This window comes from Bubalus bubalis, chromosome 2 (assembly GCF_019923935.1).
Source record: "Bubalus bubalis isolate 160015118507 breed Murrah chromosome 2, NDDB_SH_1, whole genome shotgun sequence".
Taxonomy (NCBI): Eukaryota; Metazoa; Chordata; class Mammalia; order Artiodactyla; family Bovidae; genus Bubalus; species Bubalus bubalis.
Genome location: NC_059158.1, coordinates 40962848 through 40982776, shown reverse-complemented (window position 1 = coordinate 40982776; position 19929 = coordinate 40962848). Strand labels below are relative to the sequence as shown.

Here is a 19929-nt window from a genome sequence, read left to right as displayed (position 1 = left end):
ATCTGGTCCCATCACTTCATGGCAAATAGAAGGTAAAAGTGGAAGCAGTGACAGATTTTATTTTCTTGGACTCCAAAATCACTGCAGACAGTGACTGCAGCCATGAAATTAAAAGACGCTCACTCCTTGAAAGGAAAGTGATGCCCAACCTGGGCAACATATTAAAAAGCAGAGACATCACTTTGCCCACAAAGATCCACCATATAGTCAAAGCTATGGTTTTTCCAATAGTCATGTGTGGATGTGAGAGTTGGACCATAAAGAAGGCTGAACGCCAAAGAATTGATGCTTTCAAACTGTGGTGCTGGAGAAGACCCTGGAGAGTCCCTTGGGCTGCAAGGAGATCAAACCAGTCAATCCAAAAGGAAATCAACCCTGAATATTCATTGGAAGGACTGCAGCTGAAGCTGAAGCTCCAATAATTTGGCCGCCTGAATTGAAGAGCTGACTCATTGAAAAAGACCCTGATACTGGGAAAGATCGAAGGCAAAAGGAGAAGTGGGCAACAAAGGATGAGGTGGTTAGATAGCGTCATCAACTCAGTGGACATGAATTTAAGCAAACTCCGGGAGATAGTAGGGGACCGAGGAGCCTGGCATCCTGCAGTCCATGAGATCACAGAGTCTGACAACTTAGTGACTGAACAACAGTGATAGCACAAGATGCCTCAATTTTTGAATCACGTGTTCAACAGACATAAAACAATTACGCCAAATTATGTCAAACTGTAAGAGTACTTCAGTGCCCACTCTTGTCTTCTGAACCTGTTGTGCTAAGGAGGAGCAGTGACCATCTGGCAGAATGGCACTGGGCCATGGACCACACTTTGAGTAGCACTTACTCAAAGACTAGAGGTGAATACTACAGAGGTGGAATTTTTTCCCTCTTTTTGGCTTGTGGAATTATATTGCTATTCAAAATTTGGGGAATATCCTGGCGGTCTAGTGGTTAGGACTCGCACTTTCACTGCTGGGGCCCTGGTTCAATCCTTGGTCGGAGAACTAAGATCCAGGAAGCCATGCAGCAAAGCCAAAAAAAAAAAAGCAAGAAAAGAAAAACAATTTAAAATATGTACAGATAATAACTCAAAAAACAAATTTCCTCCAAGTCCTGGTTAAAGAGAAAAATGTACTTGACGTAAACCACAGCCAAGCCTGCGTGCTTCCTCCGCCTCCTCCCCTGACTTCACCTCCTGGCCTCCACCCCTCTGTCCCCAGTCTGCTTGTCCTCAATCTCCCTCTCTCCCCAGTGGGAGGTCCCAGGCTCTGGTGCACCCCTTCCCGGCCCCCAACACTGGGGACATCACTTCATCTCTCTGAGCATCAGTTTTCTCGTGTGTGGTGATGACGGTACCCACCTCAGAACTGTCATCTGAGGAGTAAATGAGATCACCCACACAGCAAGGGCTCTGAGCCCGTGGGGGGACGTGTGCATGTGGAGTAGGGCCCTCTGGCTGCGTAGCGGTCCCCAAACAGTCAGGCCAGCTCTGGTCAACCTCCCAGTCTCATTCCCATCTCACCCTCCCCTCTCAGACAAGCCGGCTCCTCCTTCTCTGCCTCCACAGTCTACCTCCCCTCCAAGTGTACACGTCCTCCCCTTCCAGCTGTGCGCTCCCCCAGTCCAAGGGGGGATCCTTCCCAGAGGAAAAGCCAGGCCAGGCTGCTGTATTATTTTTCTCTATTAGAACTGAAGGCCCTGTAATTCCTCCCACCTGTAATAATAATAATAATACATTCATATTGGCTAACTCAATGAGCACTTAGAGTGTGCCAGGCATCATCCCAAGCCCTGTCCGTGTTTAAACTCATTTAATGCTCACAACCATCCTATGAGGTAGGTTCTGTTCTAAGCCCAGTTTACAGTTGAGGAAACTGAGGCCAGCAAGCAGGGAAATAGCTTGCCCAAGGCCACCCAGATGATAAGCCCCACACTCTTATCCACAAAGCTATGCATGCTTCCTGGTGGTTTTCCTCCTTCCTGATGGTGGGGATCATCAGATCTCTCTTACTCAGCCAGCTCAGGGCCTGGCACCATGGAGCGTGTGTGCGTACTAAGTTCTTCAGTCGTGTCCAACTCTGTGCAACCCTCTGAAATACAGCCATCCAAGCTCCACTGTCCATGGGATTCTCCAGGCAAGAAATACTGGCATGGCTTACCATGCCCTCCTCCAGGGGATCTTTCCCACCCAGAGAAGCTCTGTGAAACCTCTGTTAAATGGATGAATGAATAGGTGGATAAATTCTGCCCCTCTGCGCTATCTTGACTATTCTTATGTGTATAGTTCACTGAGAGTGCAGGCTTCGAGGATCCCAGCTGAACTCTGGAAGTACTGGTTCCAGGACCTCCCTGATGGTCCAGTGGTTAAGAATCTGCCTGCCGATGCAGGGGACACGGGTTAGATCCCTAGTCTGGGAAGATTCCACGTGCCACAGGGCAACGAATCCTGTGCACCACAACTACGGAAGCCTGAGTGCTCTAGAGCCTGTGCTCAGCAACAAGAGAAGCCACGGCCCTGAGAAGCCGGCCCACCACAGCTAGAGAGCCTGTGCTCAGCAACAAAGACCAGGGCAGCCAAAAACAAATTGATTAATTAAAAAGATGACCGATTCCAGCTTCCTACCGCGTGAAGGCCAAGAACTTGGTCCCCACTCGGTCATTACAATGCAAGGGCTTGACCACTGTGACTGGGCCTGTTTCCCTTCCAACACCCTCCCCTCAGAGTCCTTGCTACGGCAGCTCACTCACGGCTCTGCTTTTGTGCGCTCTCTTGATTTCAAAAGAAGAAACAGACATGGTCTATCTTCTATATATTCAGAGTAGGAAGGGTCCCAGCATCCCACCTCCAAATAAGTACCTCAAGCACATGCATTCGCTGAGGGCACATGGAGGCCATAGTTTTATCCATAGTGAAAAACGCTATTCCAAAGCAGTGTGGTTGCTGTCTATTGTCAGGGCCTATTGTCGTTTAGTCGAAAAGTTGCATCTGACTCTTGCGACCCCATGGACTGTAGCCCACCAGGCTCCTCTGTCCATGGAATTCTCCAGGCCAGAATACTGGAGTGGGTTGCCATGCCCTCCTCCGGGGGATCTTCTCAACCCAGGGATTGAACCCACGTCTCCTGCATCAGAGGCAGATTATTTACCACTGAGCCACCAGGGAAGGCCTGTCGAGGGCCTGTTCTGTGCCAGGTACCGTACTGGGTGCTTTTTGTATATCTGATCTCATTTAATCCTTCCGGCTCCATGAAGTAGGTACTATTACTGTCATTGGTTCCGTTGAGAAAACTGCCAAAAACACAGCTAGAAAAGGAGGAGAACCAAGATTCAGACTGAGGTTGGCCCAACCTTTACCAAACACACCCTGTCTTCCTCTATCCTTCCACAAGCCACCTGCAGCTTTCTTATCTTGCCCAGTCCTCTGAGCATAGAGTCCATGTGGCTTCCTTCCTGTTATGTGTCCTTAGCACCCAGTGGGTGTGACCACTGGGTGTGCAAGCAGTCATTGCAGAAGTTACTGTGATTCTGTGGACTGGAGGACCTGTCAGGAGGGACTGCAGAACTCACATGGCTCTTGGCCTGAGCCCCCGTTACCGAGAGAAGGGAGGCTCTGGCCAAGGACTCTTGAGGGGGGAGAAACGCCGGGAGTGGACTCAGCTCTGGTCGAGACCCAAGCACCCTGCCCTCCCCGAGACATTGTGTGAGCAGGGCCAGGCCTCCAGATTCAGCCCCTCCCGCCCGTCCCAGCCAGGGTGGTGCTTGTGTAGGAAGGACTTTAAATCCAGCTGCCAGACCCCTGAACGGGAGAGGCAGAGAGGACTGGCCACCATGCGCGGCTCCGGCAGCCTCCTGGCGTGTCTGCTGCCACCACTGCTACTGCTGGGGGCTGCCCCAGGCCCCGCCGGAGCCCTCAGTGAAGAGGAGAAACACGTGATGGTGGAGCTGCACAACCTCTACCGAGCCCAGGTGTCCCCGCCGGCCACCAACATGCTGCAAATGGTGAGTGCAGCCCCGACCCCCGCCAACCCCTTTCGCTCCACAAGTGGATTCATCTCATGAGTGGCTTCACTCATGAGTGGATGAATCCCTCAGATGCATCTCTCCGACACAAACAGGGCCCCTGACGCCGTAGAATTCTCCGGCCCCATAAGCAGTCTCATTATACAGATGAGGAAACTGAGGCTTAGAGGGACTGGCTGGCCCCTCAGGAGCTTGCAGGTCCCACACCTGGTAAGCTGGGCCTGGAAGCCCTGCTTCCTGACCCAGTGACCCCCTTCCCAGCACCTTCTAAAATGCACATGCCCCTGGGAGAGGGAACACAGGAAGTTCCTAACACCTGGGTGAAACCATCTTTCAAGTGCCTTCCAAGGAGAGGAGAAGAACAAACAGGCAGCAGGGTGGGAACCAGCACCCAGGGTAGGAGGGATGGACTAAGGAGGTGGGGTGAGAACAGGAACCAGAAGCAGAGAAGGCTCTGGATCACACACATCAAATTCTGCTCAACCACCCGACAGGCCAGTAACTCAGGGTGAGTCCCTTAACCTGCTGTGCATGCGTGCGTGCTCAGTCGCTTCATTTGTGTCTGACTCCTGGCAACCGCATGGACCATAGCCCACCAGGCTCCTCGGTCCATGGGATTGTCCAGGCAAGAATACTGGAGTGGGTTGCCTTGCCATCCTTCAGGGGATCTTCCCAACCCAAGGATCAAGCCCACATCTCCTGCACTGCCAGCAGATTCTGCACCACTGAGCCACCAGGGAAGGCCCCTTAACCTAGGAAAGATCCTCAATTTCCCATCTGTAAAATGAGATCATAATTAGAGCTCTATGTCAACATACGGGCTTCCCTGGTGGCTCAGTGGTAAAGACTCCACCTGCCAGTGCAGGAGATGCAAGAGCTGCGGGTTCAATCCCTGGGTCGGGAAGATCCCCTGGAGGCGGAAATGGCAACCCACTCCAGTATTCTTGCCTGGCCGTGGACAGAGGAGCCTGGTGGGCTACAGTGTCCATGGGGTCGCAAAGAGTCCGACACAACTTAGCTACTAAAACGACAAGATCAACATGACTGAATCTGAGAGATATCATATTGAATAGGGGGAAGTGAAATCTCAAAAAATATATATATATTCATTTTTTAAGTAGACTAGGGTATATTTACATGAGGTTTAAAAACATGTAAAAAGTACTGCTGCATGCTGGTGGAGGATGTATGCAGATGGACATACTTATGAATGACAGAAGCCAGATTTGGGGAGGTAGTTACCACTGTCAGAGGGGGAGTTATTTGATGCAGGGTTAGGGGACAGGATGCTCAGGATTAAAAGAGATAAAGTGAGCGATTGACCCCTTTTTCTGCCCCCCACCCTCGAGGGCTAGACCGGCCCATCTTCTCCAGTCACCCGTAGGTGGGAAGCAGTGTCCAGGGCCCCTTAGCTGGTGCCGAAGAGCAAGGCTGCACCTGTGGGGTCCAAGCCCAGAGTTCTAACAGCTCTGTCCAACCTGGTTCCGTGACTCTGGGTGAAGTGACCCTCAACCTCTGTTTTCCTATTACATGGTGCTGGCAACCCCTGCCCTGGGGTCAGACAGGAAGACCTGTGAGAAAGATCTACAGCTCCGCAGGTGCACACAGCATCCCCCTTCCCAGTTCTGTCAGCCTTGGCAACCGATAGGAGCTGCAGACAACAAATTAGAAGCCCCTGATGCTGGTACCAGGGCTTCCCTAGTGGCTCAGTTGGTAAGGAATCTGCCTGCAATTTGGGAGACCTGGGTTCGATCCCTGGATTGGGAAGATCCCCTAGAGGAGGGCACGGCAACCTACTCCAGTATTCCTGCCTGGAGAATTCCATGGACAGAGGAGCCTGGTGGGCTACAGTTCATGGGGTCTCAAAGAGTTGGACGCGACTGAGCGACTAAGCACAACACAGATGCTGGTACCAGCTCTTCCTACAGTTCCCTGATTGAGGCCTGGAACTCATTGTTGGGCCTTGGTTTCCCCATTGGTAGGTTCCTGATGCCCTACATTCTTGCTGGCTAAGACTGGGGGCAACACAGGCTGGGAACTGCTTTGCAGTCATAGGTGGACCTCAGGAGTAGAGCAACACTTTCTGAAGCAGTTCAGATACTGACGAGATATGCTGCTGCCTGGTAGGAAGTGGTCTGAGGAAGTGGGGATAAGGCTGGACTGGGACATCAGGCTAAATTTGGGACAAGGTTCAGGCTCAGCTTCAGCAGTGATAAATGTGAGACTCTGGAGTTAGATGGCCTGGGTTCACAATTGACTTTGCCCTTTATTAGCTGTGTGACCTCAGCCAAGTTACTTACCCTCTCTGTGCCCCAGCTGTAAATCAGAGATGACAACACTATAACAATTCTCGTAGGGTGGGTGTAAGGACAAAATGAGTGACTATGTGTAAAGCACTTAGAACGGTGCCTGGCACACAGTAAGTGCTCAGTAAGTGATACAGAAGAGGGAATGGATCCAGGCTGAGGCAGGTGGGTGTCATCATAGACTCTTCTCTCTCCCTCAGCCTCCAAGTCTAATTATCACCACTTTTACCTCCCAGAAGGCCCAACTGTTCTTGAATCACAACTCCTCTCACCTCCCACCATCTCTTTGACACAACCCTGGTTCAGTGTTTCTTTTCCCATGGATTTCTAGAACAGCCTCTACCTACTTCCCCAGCCTCTGGCCTCTACAACCAGCATGCAGGTCGGATACATTGGTCTGACCTTGCTCAAAACTCTTCCTTGGCCCCCAGTGGCTCCCTGCTGCCTCCAGCTAAAGCCCCAGCCCCTGAGAGGCCCTGCTCTGGGTGTCTGGCCCTGCCTCCTGCCCCTCCAGCCTTGCCTCCTGCACGCCTTCTTCCTCTGTAACCCAACAGCTGTCGTCTCCCACCAAGACCTGGTTTCCCCTCTCCACCTCTTGGTTTATGTTTTGCCTCGGCTCACGACGCCTTTCCCCTCTCCACCTGGCAGTGCCTCACTTTTAACACTTAGCTTCACGTTTCCTTCTCCATCCTCGTGCATGCATGCTCAGCTGCTCAGTCATGTCAGACTCTTCGTGATCCCATAGGCTGTAGCCCACCAGGCTCCTCTGTCCACGGGATTCTCCAGGCAAGAATCATGGTGTGGGTTGCCATGCCCTCCTCTAGTCTCCATCCTCAGGTTGGGCTAAATGGCCTCCTTTGGTAAAGGTTAATGCCATCGCATAGCTGTCAGTTACCACATAGTGGCTTAATTAGTGGTTTGTAACACTGAGATCTTGAGATTCCTAGTTCTGGCCGTCACCCCAGGGCTGGCATAGTGCCCAGGACTGTTGAATGAATGAATGAGTGAATGAATGGACTTGCTTTCAGATGGTGACCAACTGGCTACTGTGGGTGGGTGTTGTGACCCTTGAGCCTCTCCACAAGGGTCTCTGGACAACTGAGAAGCCTTAAGACCCACAGGAGCGACTCTCTAATGGTGAGGCTCAAGGCATCCAGTTGGAACAGAAATTACAGCCGAGGTCTGTAGAGGAGCCTGCTTTTTTGAGCAGGGCTGTGTCATAGATGTCAACAGCGGACAGATGTCTGCTGAGCACCTGCTCTATGCTGGCCACCCTGAAGGAGCTTACTACGCTCTAGTCTGGAGCCCCGAAGGTCATCCCAGACACCCTGAGCCTGGCCCCCAGCACCAGGCCCCTTTCCCCATCCCTCTTCTCCACCACTCCCCATTTGCGAGAACCTCAGAGACCAGTGACTTGGGACAAAAAATGCCCACAGAGGGAAGGGGATTCACCTGAAAGTTACAGCGATAGAGCTATCCAGCCAGGGTTCCCATTCCTGCCCCAGGCAGCTGCTCTTGAGAACCCTGTCGTGTGTTGGGGGAGGAGTGGGTGTGACCACATGGCCCCCTCCCTTCAGGGTCACCCACGCTCTTGGCCCTTTATGGGCCGTCTGGCTCCTGCAGCTGGCAGAGCCCCCAGAGGGTGGAGCGAGAGTTGCTGCCAGGCCATCCATTTCCAGGAGAGGCCAAGAACAAAGTTTAATGGGATCCAGGCTTCCCTCCTCAATCCTTTGGTCAGATGCCTCGTTAATTCCCTCTTCCCACCCACACTGGGCCTGTCCACCCTGCCAGGGACACAAAACCTCTGTGGCCCCCTAACCTGAAATGCCCCCTCCTACCATCTCACCAGAGGTCCCCACTGGAGAACCCTGCCTTCGGGACTAGACAGCTCTCTGGGCCACCAAAGCTCTGAAACACTTCTCTCAGCGAGTGTCGCACAGAGACACTTCATTTTCTTGGGGAAAGTGGTTGTCTAGTTGACAAGAGAGCAATTGGGAGGGAAGCCTGAAACTAGAAAAGCCATGGAGGCCAGGCTATCCCAAGGGGATTGAGTGAAAGTGTTAGTCACTCAGTCGTGTCTGACTCTTTGCGACCCCATGGACTGTAGCCCTTCAGGCTCCTCTGTCCATGGACTTCTCCAGGCAAGAATACTGGTGTGGTTTGCCAGGGGATCTTCTTCAGGGGATCCCCTTCTCCAGGGGATCTTCCCAACCCAGGGGTCAAACTCAGGTCTCCTGAATTACAAGCAGATTCTTAACCATCTGAGCCACAGAGAGTGGGAGGTTAAAGGGGAGTGCTGGCCCCTCAGTCAGATTTCTGGTGGGTGGGGAGAGGGAGCAGAATGGCTGAATAAACCACCCAGCCCTGGAACATCTCATTGGACATCTGATGCTTCAGGACAGTTCAGGCAGCCCTGGCAGGGCACCACAACCCACCTTTCATGTAGACAGATATTCATATTAATTAATAATTCCACTGTCAAAAACATCATCCCATTTATTCTTCCCAAAGTCTTATGAGAGTTCAGAAAGGTAGGCAATCTATCTAAAACCACACAGTTGAGGGATGGTCTCAAGTTTGGCTAATTCCTCCGGACCTGGGGTGCCACCCTCCCACCTCCCCACAGAAGCCCACAGGGCCCAGAGTTCTGCTCCAGATCACCGCCAGGAGTCACCCCACAAGGAGGGGAGGGTCTTCCTCCTCCAGAGGGCCCCCCAGGACACCCTCAGTCTTCTATCCTCACCCCCACAGAATCGTGGGCACCCTCCCCTCCCCTCTCCCACCCTCCTCTCCCGCCTCCCCTGAGCCCGAGGCGTCCTCACCTCCCTGATCCCTGACCCGCCCCTGCAGAGGTGGGACGAGGAGCTGGCCGCTTTCGCCAAGGCCTACGCGCAGCAGTGCGTGTGGGGCCACAACAAGGAGAGAGGGCGACGCGGAGAGAACCTGTTTGCCATCACGGGCGAGGGGCTGGACGTGCCCCTGGCCATGGAGGAGTGGCACCACGAGCGTGAGCACTACAACCTCAGCGCCATCCGCTGCGCCGCGGGCCAGATGTGCGGCCACTATACGCAGGTGAGGGGCTGGTCGGGAGGGCGGGGCCATGGCAATGGGGCGGGGCCCCACGGCGATGGGCGGAGCCATATGGCAACGGGCGGGGCCCCACTGCAATGGGCGGGGTCACCTCTCCCCTCAGGTAGATCCCAGAGTCCCTAAGCCCCTGCTCCCATCCTTCATAAGAGTCTTATCTCCATAGCAATTCGGGTGTTGTCCAGGCCCCAACGAAGTTCGGTTTCTCACAAACCATCTTCAGTTGTCTCTTTTGAAAACCTAGGCGACTCCCGCCCTCTCGGCCTCCTGGTCCTGAAGAGACCTGAATTAAGTGTTCCCGAAGCCTTTCTCCTTGAGGATAGTTACTGTGCCAGGCGATCTAAACAATATTGTCCGCTGGCCGAGGCTACACACGGCTCTTTGTCCCAACAGTAAACACATCCCTCTTTTCTCCTGTCCCTCTCTCACTGTCCATCTTTTGTCATTTCTCAGAGTGTCCAAGTTGCTCCTCCTCATCTGCCAGGGATTGATAAAGCAAATACACAATCTTAATTTTGTCTTTAAAAACGACATGCAAAATAAGAGAATCAGTTCAGTTGCTCAGTCATGTTAGACCCTTTGCGACCCCATGGACTGCAGCCCGCCAGGCTTCCCTGTCCATCACCAACTTCTAGAGCTTGCTCAAACTCATGTCCATCGAGTCAGTGATGCCCTCCAACCATCTCATCCTCTGTCCTGCCTTCAATCTTTTCCAGCATCAGGGTCTTTTCCAATGAGTCAGTTCTTCCATCAGGTGGCCAAAGTACTTGTAGCTTCAGCCTCAGCATCAGTCCTTCCAGTGAATATCCAGGACTGATTTCCTTTAGGATTGACTGGTTGGATCTCTTTGCAGTCCAAGGGACTCTCAAGAGTCTTCTCAAACACCATAGTTCAAAAGCATCAATTTTTTGCGCTCAGCTTTCTTTAAGGTCCAACTCTTGCATCCATGCATGACTACTGGAAAGACCAAAGCTTTGACTAGACCGACCTTTGTCAGCAAAGTAATGCCTCTGCTTTTTGATATGCCATCTAGGATGATCATTGCTTTTCTTCCAAGGAGCAAGCATCTTAAGTTCATGGCTAAAAAAAAAAAAAAAAAAAATTCATGGCTGTAGTCACCATCTGCAGCCATGATTTTGGAGCCCAAGAAAATAAAGTCTGTCACTGTTTCCATTGTTTCCCTATCTATTTGCCATGAAGTGATGGGACTGGATGCCATGATCTTAGTTTTTTGAATGTTGAGTTTTAAGCTAGCTTCTAACAATTTTAAAATAAGAGAATAATAATAAATAAATAAAAATTTAAGTAAGAGAATATATGGTCACAGAGTGAAGGTTTCAGAGAGCCTTCTGAGAGTATTTCCTGACTCTTGAAGTCACTCATTGCTTTACTGCATTTTAAAAGTTTGCATTTGTGAACAAGGGGTATAGGGGTGTATGTAGAGGAATTAACATTAGTGTTATTGAATTCTTTTTTTTTCTCCTCCCAATGCTCTTTTGTTGTTCAAACAATAACACGACAAATCTTTTAAAAAGGAAAAGGAAACGAATCAGCCACCTTCCCATCCATATCCACCAGTTCCACTTTCCAGTGTTTCTTTTGGGTGGTATTTTTAGTGCTGATCTTTAGGGAAGGAAATCCCAACATCACCCATCCAGATCAGGAAGTTGTGAAACCCCAGCCCTCCCTGCCCTCTTCCCCTCTCACATGCCCATACATGCAGGAACTGCTGGCAGAACCAGCAGGAGAGGACCGCCCCACCTCCACCCCTGTGTTCTCTCAGGCATCTGCACTCTGGGGTCATTTCTGCCTGGCAGATGCTCAACAGTGGTACCTAGGGAACTCTCAGCTGAGTCAAGCTGCAAGACCCTGATCCTGGGAAGTTGTGCGCAGTTAACAGTGAGAGCCTGATCTTACCACACAAATGAAACAACACCAACCAAACAGAAAAACTGGCTTCAGATTGAGTGACTCCTGGGCAGACTGAAATTAGAAATAGCAAAGGGAGGCTATATTGGCTTGTTTCAGCCAGTGGCAGTGCAAAAGCTTGTTTTGATTTGTTGCTAATGTTTAAGATTCTCCTGTTTAAGATTCATTCCTTTGTTATGTCCCTTATTTAAAATGTAAGGGACTCTAGGAAGAGCCCTCAGGAAGAATTCATGAGGGTCTGTCAAAGGGGAAGGTTTTCAGAGGGATAGAGTCCTGGTGAAATAGTGTGTGTGGTTGGTTGAGAGGAGACTGCTTGGGACAGTTTTGTCCTGAAGCCGTGTGTCCTGGGGAATCTGGCTCTTACATATAAGGTTCCTCCTCTCTCACGCATGGAAGGCTGATGTAGACAGACGCTAGCTAGGAGCCATCTTGCCCAGGCTTAACTGTTGGGTTTGCCTTCCTTCAGGTGGTCTGGGCCAAGACAGAGAGGATTGGCTGTGGCTCCCACTTCTGTGAGAAACTCCAGGGCGTTGAGGAGACCAACATCCACTTGCTGGTTTGCAACTATGAGCCCCCGTGAGTGGGGTAGGGAGCCCTGGGGGAAGGGGGTGGGCAAGAGCCAAGGGGAAGGCTGGGCTGGACACAGTCTCAGGAAGAGGAAGCGGGCGGATCTGGGGCCCATCTCCTGGGGAGCTATGAGGGCACCGACGGAGTCTGCTCTCATCAGTCCAGCAAGTTAGTTCAGGCCGAGTAAGACCCAGGGAGCACTTCTAGACAAGGCATGTGTATGAGGGATAGGGTCAGGGTTGGCCGGACCCTGCCCCCAGCATTCTCCTCACCTCCTGCAGGGGGAACGTGAAGGGCCAGAGGCCCTACCAAGAGGGGACTCCGTGCTCCCAATGTCCCTTGGGCTACCACTGCAAAAACTCCCTTTGTGGTGAGTCCGGTTGGGGTGGGGAGGCGTGGCACAGGGGGAAGGAAGGTGAGGCAGGGGACACCCACTGGATGGTCTAGAGCCTCCTGCAGCTCCAGAGCAGCTGTGTGGGCCATGGGAGGAACCCTCAGCGGCCCCAACGCGTCCAGGTTTCCAAGGCCACTTGGCCCGCTTTGCCCTCCTTGCATACCTACTTTGGTGCCCTGGCATTCCAAGGGACCAACTTCTTATCCTCCAAGCAGAGGGTGGAGGAGTCGAGGGCTCCCTGAGCAAGTGCAGGGGTTGGGGTGTGTGGCCAGATGGGTGGTCAGAGGGACCAGGGCCTGAGTTGCAATGGGTGTGCTAGGAACAGTAATCCAGCTGAAGTCCCCTGTAGAAGTGGAAGTGCGAGTGTGGAGAGGGGAAGACTTGGACAAGGAGGTGGATGGAGGGGTAAATGTCAATCACAGAAACAACGAGGGACATATTTGCTGGAGAGGGTGCATGCGTGTGTGTGTGCGTGTGTGCGTGTGTGTGTCTTCACAGTACATTTGGTCTCCTCATCTTGATTGTGGTGGGGTGAGAAATGCAGGATCCTGTTTGCAGCACTAATGCCAGGCCTTGGCTCTCTTCTCAGAACTCATCAGAGGCCCAGAAGAGGCTCAGGATTTGTCTTCCCTGGTACCTGAGGCCCCATCTTCCCTAGCAACAGAAGCCTCAAGCTCTAGGAGAGAGGGGATTGATTCTTCCTTAGCAACAGAACTTCCACCCTTCTTGGTAACAGAGGTCTCAGGCTCCCTGGCAACAAAGGTTCTATCTTCGGTAGAAACCAAGGCCCCATCTTCCTTAGTAACGGAAGACTCCCCTTCCATGGCAACAAAGACTCCACTTTCCTTAGCAACTAAGGTCCCTTCTGTTTTGGCCACTCACAGCCTGCTCTCCTTGGATAAGAGGCCAGCTACCCTCCTCCCCAAATCAACCCATGATCCCATCCCCAAATCGGCAGACAAAGAGGCCAGCAGTACAAGAATGCCTTCCAGGATCCCAGAGAGTTCTCTGCACCCCAAGATATCCTTGATGGGGACACGGGAGCCGCTACCCCTCTCCCAGGAGGAAGGTGAGGCTGAGGGCGAGTTGGCTCATTCCAGTGAGACCTTGGCCTCAGTCTTTCCAGCCCAGGACAAGGCAGGTGAGCTGCAGACCACACTGAAGCACAAAGGGCACTCCTCCTCCAAGTCCCTGTCCAACTCCCCCAGCGCCTCTGCCACCTCCAATGCCATGGGTGGGCGCACCCTGGCCTTGCAGTCCTCCTTGCCAGGTAAGGCCTGTGGAGCCCATCCTACCTCCCCTTGGAGCTGCAGAATGTCAGCACCCTGCTCGAGCATAGGCGGTGTGGGCAAGGCGGGGCGTACGTTCCCCGAGTAAGAGCTTCCTCCCTGACCGCTGGGTCCCCATGTGTGTGCCGGGTAGGGTGGGCAGGAGGGTGGGGAGAGATGTCCAGACTGAGGCCAAGCCTCTCCCTTCCTGCAGATGCAGAGGGCCCTGGAAAGCATGGCTTCAGGTCAGGGTCAAATGCGAGCCCTGGGCACGTCGGGGGCCTCCTCCTGGGACTGCTGCTACTGCTTCCCCTGGTGTTGGCTGGAATCTTCTGAAGGGGTCATCACTCAAAGGCAAGGCCTCACGGGGGGATCCCTCACCTCTGGATTGTTTTCCTCCAACAAGAGACCAGTTTCCTGGGAGGTCCTCTCTGGGACCCAGCAGCCCTCCTTCACCCCAGGCCAGAGGCCCTGTGCCCACAGGAGGCCTCTACAGGGCCGACCCATGGCACTGCCCCATGAGCACCTCTGCCTCTGGGGAGGTGCACCCCTTAGCCAGCTGCAGGTGGCTCTGAGCATGTTCCTGTGGCCTCTGGGACCAGCTCTCCAGGTGTCCTATGGTCACAGTCCCGCTCTTCTGGGAACAGAAGGTCTCAGGGCTTCCCAAGGACCCCTCGGCCCCTTCCAGTCCCCTGGCTTCTCCCTTGGGCCATCAGAGCCTGGACCTGTTCCCAGGAGTGCTTCCTACCTTCTCCAGGTGAAGAGGTCAGCCGCCTCCAGCCATCTCCCCTACCTGTCCCCAGCCCTCCCCAAATGAGATGCTTCATGGCCAAAGTCCCTCTGGAAGGGAAAGGCTGCGGGGCGTCTGTCTGATCCACATCCACAGACCTCTCTAGGGGCACAGGGCCTGGCTGCTGTGAGCTCAGGTTGCTGCCCGCTGACTGCATGCATCACCTGGGCCCCTGTGGTTCCTCCCTTCTCAGTCTGGGGGTGGGGTGGAGGGGTGAGGATTCCAGGGAGGTCTCTGCCTGCCTTGGCCTTGGGTTGTCTGCCGAGGCAAGATAAGGGTTCTCCCTGAATGTCCCCCTCCCTGAACTTGCCTGTTTAGCTGGCAGGGACTGCTGAGGGGCAGATGAAGGACAAGCCCCATCTGCGAGGGGTTCTACAGGAGGGCAGGGACCAGGGAAGGGAGGTGGCCCCTGACTCCGGAATAAAAGCCTGTGTATGAGCGCCGGTCTCCGTGCTTGTGAAGGGTGGGGGGCAGGGGAGGGCTCGCTGGGGGGCCCTGGGAGACCCACAACAACCGTTCGCTCTTCTTCACACCCTGTCGCCCTCAAACACTCCATTGAGTTCTTTGAAGCACTTTTCCTTTCCAACTGCACACCACCTCCAACAAAAAAAATCTTCAGGTAGCCGGCAGGAGGCAGACAGGGCCAAGGGAAGGCCAAGGGCGTTGGGCTGAGTGGTGGAGTGGTGGAGCCACTTGGGTTCGTGACCCAAGATGGGAGCGGCACACAACCTCTTCTCAGGGGGTGCTGCTGCCCAGGCCCATCCTGGACGCAAGGTCAGCAACATACCTCAGGGATAGCTGGGCCAATCTCTGGGACATGGAGGGGTCCTGAGAAAGGGCTCTGGAGTCCCAGACACCTGCCTCCCCCTGACACTGCCCCAGGGAAGCACAGGAGCACAGGATTGTCCAGAAGTGCTGTGGGGCAGCAGACCACAAGTGTGTGTGTGCATAGAGCTCACAACGGTAGGTGAGGAGGGCAGCTCGGGACCCAACTGGGGCTGGAGGGGAGGGGCAGACAACTGGCTCCAGGCAAAGCTGGGCTGTCAACAGTTAAACAGGAAATCAGTCCAGAGCTGCACACTGCATGTGTGTATGTATGTGTGTGTATACATACATATATTTATATGATATCTATATCTATATACATACACACGTGATAATATTGAATAACTCATAGAACATAAAATTCACTGATTTATAGTTATCACTCAATGGTTTTTAGTATATTCACAGGGTAATGCCAACTATCACAATTTTAGAACATTTTTATCACCCCAAACAAAAACCCCATACCTGTCGACAGTCCCTTTCTCCTTTTCCTCCGCCCGCCAGCCCCTGCCCTAAACCACCACTCATCTATTGTCTCTATGGATTTGTCTATTCTGACATTTTGTATAAAGAGAATCATAGAATATGTGGGCTTTTGTATCTGGCTCCTTTCACTTAGCATATATTCAAGGTTCGTCCATGTTGTAGCATGAAACAGTACTGTATTCCTTCTGATTACCAAGTAATATTCCTTTATGTGAAATATAACTTCATCCATTCATCAACTGGTAGATGCTGGGTGTGTTCTACAGTTTGGCGACTGTAAATAATGCTGCTGTGAACATTCATATGAAAGTTTTGGTATGGCCATACGTCTTCATTTCTCTTGGGTATGTACTAGGAGTGGTACCATACAGTTAACTCTGGTCATAGTAACTCTGTGTTTAACTCTTTCAGGTACTGCCAAAGACTACTTTCCAAAGTGACTGCGCCATTTTACAATCCCACCAGCAATGTACGAGGGTTTCAATTTCTCCACATTACCAACACTTGTCTTTTTTGATTATAGCCATCGTAGCAAGCATGAAGTAGTATCTTGCTGTGGTTTTGATTTTCATCTCCCTGATGGCTAATGACGTTGAGCATCTTTCCATGCGCTTAGTGGCCATCTGTGTATTTTTCTTTGGAGAAATGTCTACTCAAGTCTTTTGCCCATTTTTTTAACCGGAGTATTTGTCTTTTGAGTTGTAGGGATTTCCTTATATATTCTAGATCCAAGTCCCCTATCAGATAAATGATTGGCAAACATTTTTTCTTATTCTATGGGTTGTCTTTTCTTGATGGTATCCTTCAAACATAAAAAAGTTGCTCATTTTGATGACTTCTGACATCAATGTTTTTGTTATTTGCGCTTTTGGTGTTATATCTAAGAAACCCTTGCCTAATCCAAGGTCACAGAGATGTATGCCTATGTTTTAAGAGTTTTATAGTTAATTGTGTGAATTAAAATGTAAATGTTTATTTCTAGACTCTCAATCATATTCCATTGATTTATGTATTTCTCTTTATGCTATTACCTACCACCCCGTCTTCATTACTATCGTATCGCAGTTACGTTTTGAAATTGGTAAATGTAAGTCCTCCAACTTTGATTTTTTTTTTCTCAAGATTGTTTAGGCTATTCTACGTCCCTTGAATTTCCAAAGTTTTAGGACCAGCTTGTCAAATTTCTGCAAAATTTTTATAGGGATTATGTAATCCATCATTTTAGCAATGTTAAGGCTTCCAATCCAAGAACATGCGATGTCTCTCCATTTATTTAGGTTTTCCTTACTTTCTTTCAACAATGTTTTATAGTTTTCAAAATAAAAATTTTGTAATTCTTTTGTTAAATTTGTTTTTATGCTGTTGTAAATGAGACTGTTTCATTAATTTCATTTCATTCTGATTACAAGCATATAGAAATACAATCAACTTTATATACCACAACCTTGTTGAATTCATTTATTAGTTATAACAGCATTTTTAGTGGCTTCCTTAGATTTCCTATATACACGATCATGTCATCTGCAGTTTTACTTCTGCTTTCTAACCCAGATAACTTTTCATTTTCTTGCCTAACTGCCCTGGCTAGACTCTCTAGTACAATGTCAAGTAATGGTAAGAACAGTTTTTTCTTATTCCTGATCTTAATGAGGAAAACATTTCACCATTTGGTAAAATATTAACCATGGGTTTTTTCATAGAGGCCATTTATCAGGTTGGGGAAGCTCTCTTCTTAGGTTTTTGAATGTTTTCATCATGAACAGATGTTGAATTTTGTTAAACACTGTGCCTATTGACATGATCAGGTGGTTTTGTTCCTTCTATGGTGAGAATCCTGCTTGCCTTCCTCAGGCGGGAAGGGCATCTCTGCTTTCGTGAGCCTGTTTTCTCAAGCTAGCCCCAAGTCCTGTGAGGCGTTCAGCTGAGGCAGCCTCAGGGCAGAGCCAGCAGATGGAGGGCTAAGCCACCCTCCTCCGTTTTGGGGTGGGATCGGCTGGCCTCCCGCCAATAAACAGCACCTGTGTCCACAGCCTTCAGGAAACCTGTCATGTCAGGGACCTCTTTGGAGATTTTTGGGAAATAACTGAAGCCAAGAGATGGTACCCCAGAGTAGACAGGCAGGGCTGTGACAACTGGCCAGGAGTAGGGGTGGCAGGGAGAGGGGCTGAGATGAGAATGGGAGGGCATGTTCAAAGAGAGGGGTGAGGCAGTCTCGCACCCTGAGCCCCTGGGGACCAGAGCGGGGTGGGTCTACTCCTGCGCACTGCTGCACGACTCCCAGACGTGTGCGCACAGCCACGGGCTCCAGTGGCGCCCTGCACACACCACCGCCGCCTTTACATGGGATGTGGGCTTCATCTCAAGGGGTCCCGAGAGGCCCGTCAGGGGACCTTCCCGCTTTGTCCACTGGAATTAGGTTTTCCAGGAGGGGAGGGAGGTGTCCACAAGGATCTTCCCACTCCCATCACCCCTCCTTTTGCAGACAGCTCCGCCCTCCCCCACCCCAGTTCAATCCACTCTCTTTTCTCAGATCAGGACCTTGTCACTCTAGTTTTCAGGACAGGGAGAAACATGCCAGGTGCTATGGCGGGTTAGGGGAGCAGGTGGCACGGGAGGATTCAATCCTCAAAGAATGAAAGGTCCAGGAAACAAAGGGAGCATTTAACATACACAATACCTGCACCTGAATACTGAACTGAAAATGGTTAGCAACTGCTCAACTAAAAACTGAGATGGAGTATCACAGGTGATTTTCTTGCCATTTCTGCATGCGAAAGATAACCTGGGAAATGTAGTCGAGAGCCTGAAATTCAGCAATCCCAGGGTATTGCCTGGGAATGGCACTACCTCTCCTCAAAGTGACTCACCAGGCCCCCCCAGGCTGGCTCTTTACCTTGGTGGCTTCTCCAAATACCTGGGAGGGGGCGGCTGCCAGAGGGAGGGGTTCTTAGGACTAGCTGAGCTCGGACTTGAATCTGGGGGCCCACAGGAAGCAATTAATCCAAGAACAGGACATGAGGGTGGAGCAACAGGAAGAACAGTTACCCTGGGGCAGTGGTCAGTGCCAGGGGAAGCCATGCTGGGCTAGAGAAAGATCATGTGCCGTGTGGCAGACCCGCCTCTGAAGGGTCTTCCTTCTCTACAGAATCCATGCCAGCGAGCCCTGGCCCACTCGCCTTGCCATTTGCTTTCCCTCCCGGCCACTTCGGTTATCTGAGCTTGAGTGTAAGATCTTAGTGACCCCCCGACCAATGTACATTTACAGGACACCTGCACAGGCACGCTCCCGTGTTCTGGGGAACAAGGATATGCGAGGTAGACTAGAACAAAAGCATCCCAGGGCTGTCCCTGGGCAGAACCCAGCCACACTGTGAGGAAATATGACCTAAGTCCCAAACCCCAACTCCCGAAGCCCGCTCCCCTAGGGCAGGGGCAGAGAACACTTGGGGAACCCAGCTGGCCCTCAGTTGGTATTACCACCCCATCAGCTGGAAGCCTACAGTCTCCAGGGACCAGCATGTTCCATCTTTAAGTTTTGCCTGTTTATAGGCCCTGGTGTTCGGCAGAAGCAAATGGAGGGAGCTTTGCCTTTTCTAGAGAAGGCCAAGCTCGGTGCTGCAGCTGGGCTGCCTACCCCTTCTGCTGTACCCACGTGACTGCTACCCCAACCAACTTGGTAAAATCCGACAATATCATCTGCAAACGGAGCTGAGGACAGCTGGACTTTTGCATGGAACGTTTTCTGAAGCTGGGAGGACTTTTCAAGGGCCTGTCTCCCTGGGAAGAGGCCTGTGCACTAGCTGTGAACTGGCATCTTGGCCTAATTCAGAAAACCACCCAGCGACCTGAGCCTCCACCCTCCCCCTGCCCCCGCCCACTGATCTACGCCAAGCCCGGGCCCTTCGCATACCCAGGCCGGGCTGCCCCCAGCCCTGTCACTTTACAGTCCCTTCTCACACAACCGTCTTCCCTTGTGGCTCAGCTGGTAAAGAATCTGCCTGCTATGTGGGAGACCTGGGTTCAATCCCTGGGTTGGGAAGATCCCCTGGAGAAGGGAACGGCTACCCACATTAGTATTCTGGCCTGGAGAATTCCACAGACTGTATAGTCCATGGGGTTGCACAGAGCTGGACACGACTTTCACTTCACTTCTCATACAACCAGAAAGGATTGAGAAACACTCTGCAGACATTTGCTGCTGCTGCTGCTAAGTCGCTTCAGCTGTGTCCGACTCTGTGTGATCCCATAGACGGCAGC

General features: G+C 51.7%; 1 protein-coding gene across 3 annotated transcripts; it reads left to right on the top strand.

The window, feature by feature from the left end:
• Window positions 1-3218: 3218 nt before the first annotated feature.
• On the top strand, window positions 3219-17019 carry PI16 (peptidase inhibitor 16). 3 transcript variants are annotated; one of them, XM_044930665.1, is made up of 7 exons: window positions 3219-3996; window positions 9174-9395; window positions 11806-11915; window positions 12188-12276; window positions 12890-13441; window positions 13783-13922; window positions 16084-17019. In XM_044930665.1, the coding sequence occupies exons 1-6, from the start codon at window positions 3565-3567 to the stop codon at window positions 13902-13904; spliced, it is 1527 nt and encodes a 508-aa protein (XP_044786600.1). In that variant the 5' UTR covers window positions 3219-3564; the 3' UTR covers window positions 13905-13922; window positions 16084-17019. The 3 variants fall into 3 exon arrangements, with proteins under 3 accessions (XP_044786600.1, XP_044786596.1, XP_006050482.3); XM_044930661.1 differs by lacking the exon at window positions 16084-17019 and adding an exon at window positions 14326-15012 and having other exon boundaries at window positions 3225-3996; window positions 12890-13570; XM_006050420.3 differs by having other exon boundaries at window positions 3236-3996; window positions 12890-13570.
• Window positions 17020-19929: the final 2910 nt, after the last annotated feature.

Coding starts and splice junctions, on each gene's coding strand:
- PI16 (XM_006050420.3), top strand. CDS start 3,565: ATGGCTCTTGGCCTGAGCCCCCGTTACCGAGAGAAGGGAGGCTCTGGC. Junction 9,396..11,805: donor TGTGCGGCCACTATACGCAG/GTGAGGGGCTGG, acceptor GCCTTCCTTCAG/GTGGTCTGGGCCAAGACAGA. Junction 12,277..12,889: donor CTGCAAAAACTCCCTTTGTG/GTGAGTCCGGTT, acceptor CTCTCTTCTCAG/AACTCATCAGAGGCCCAGAA.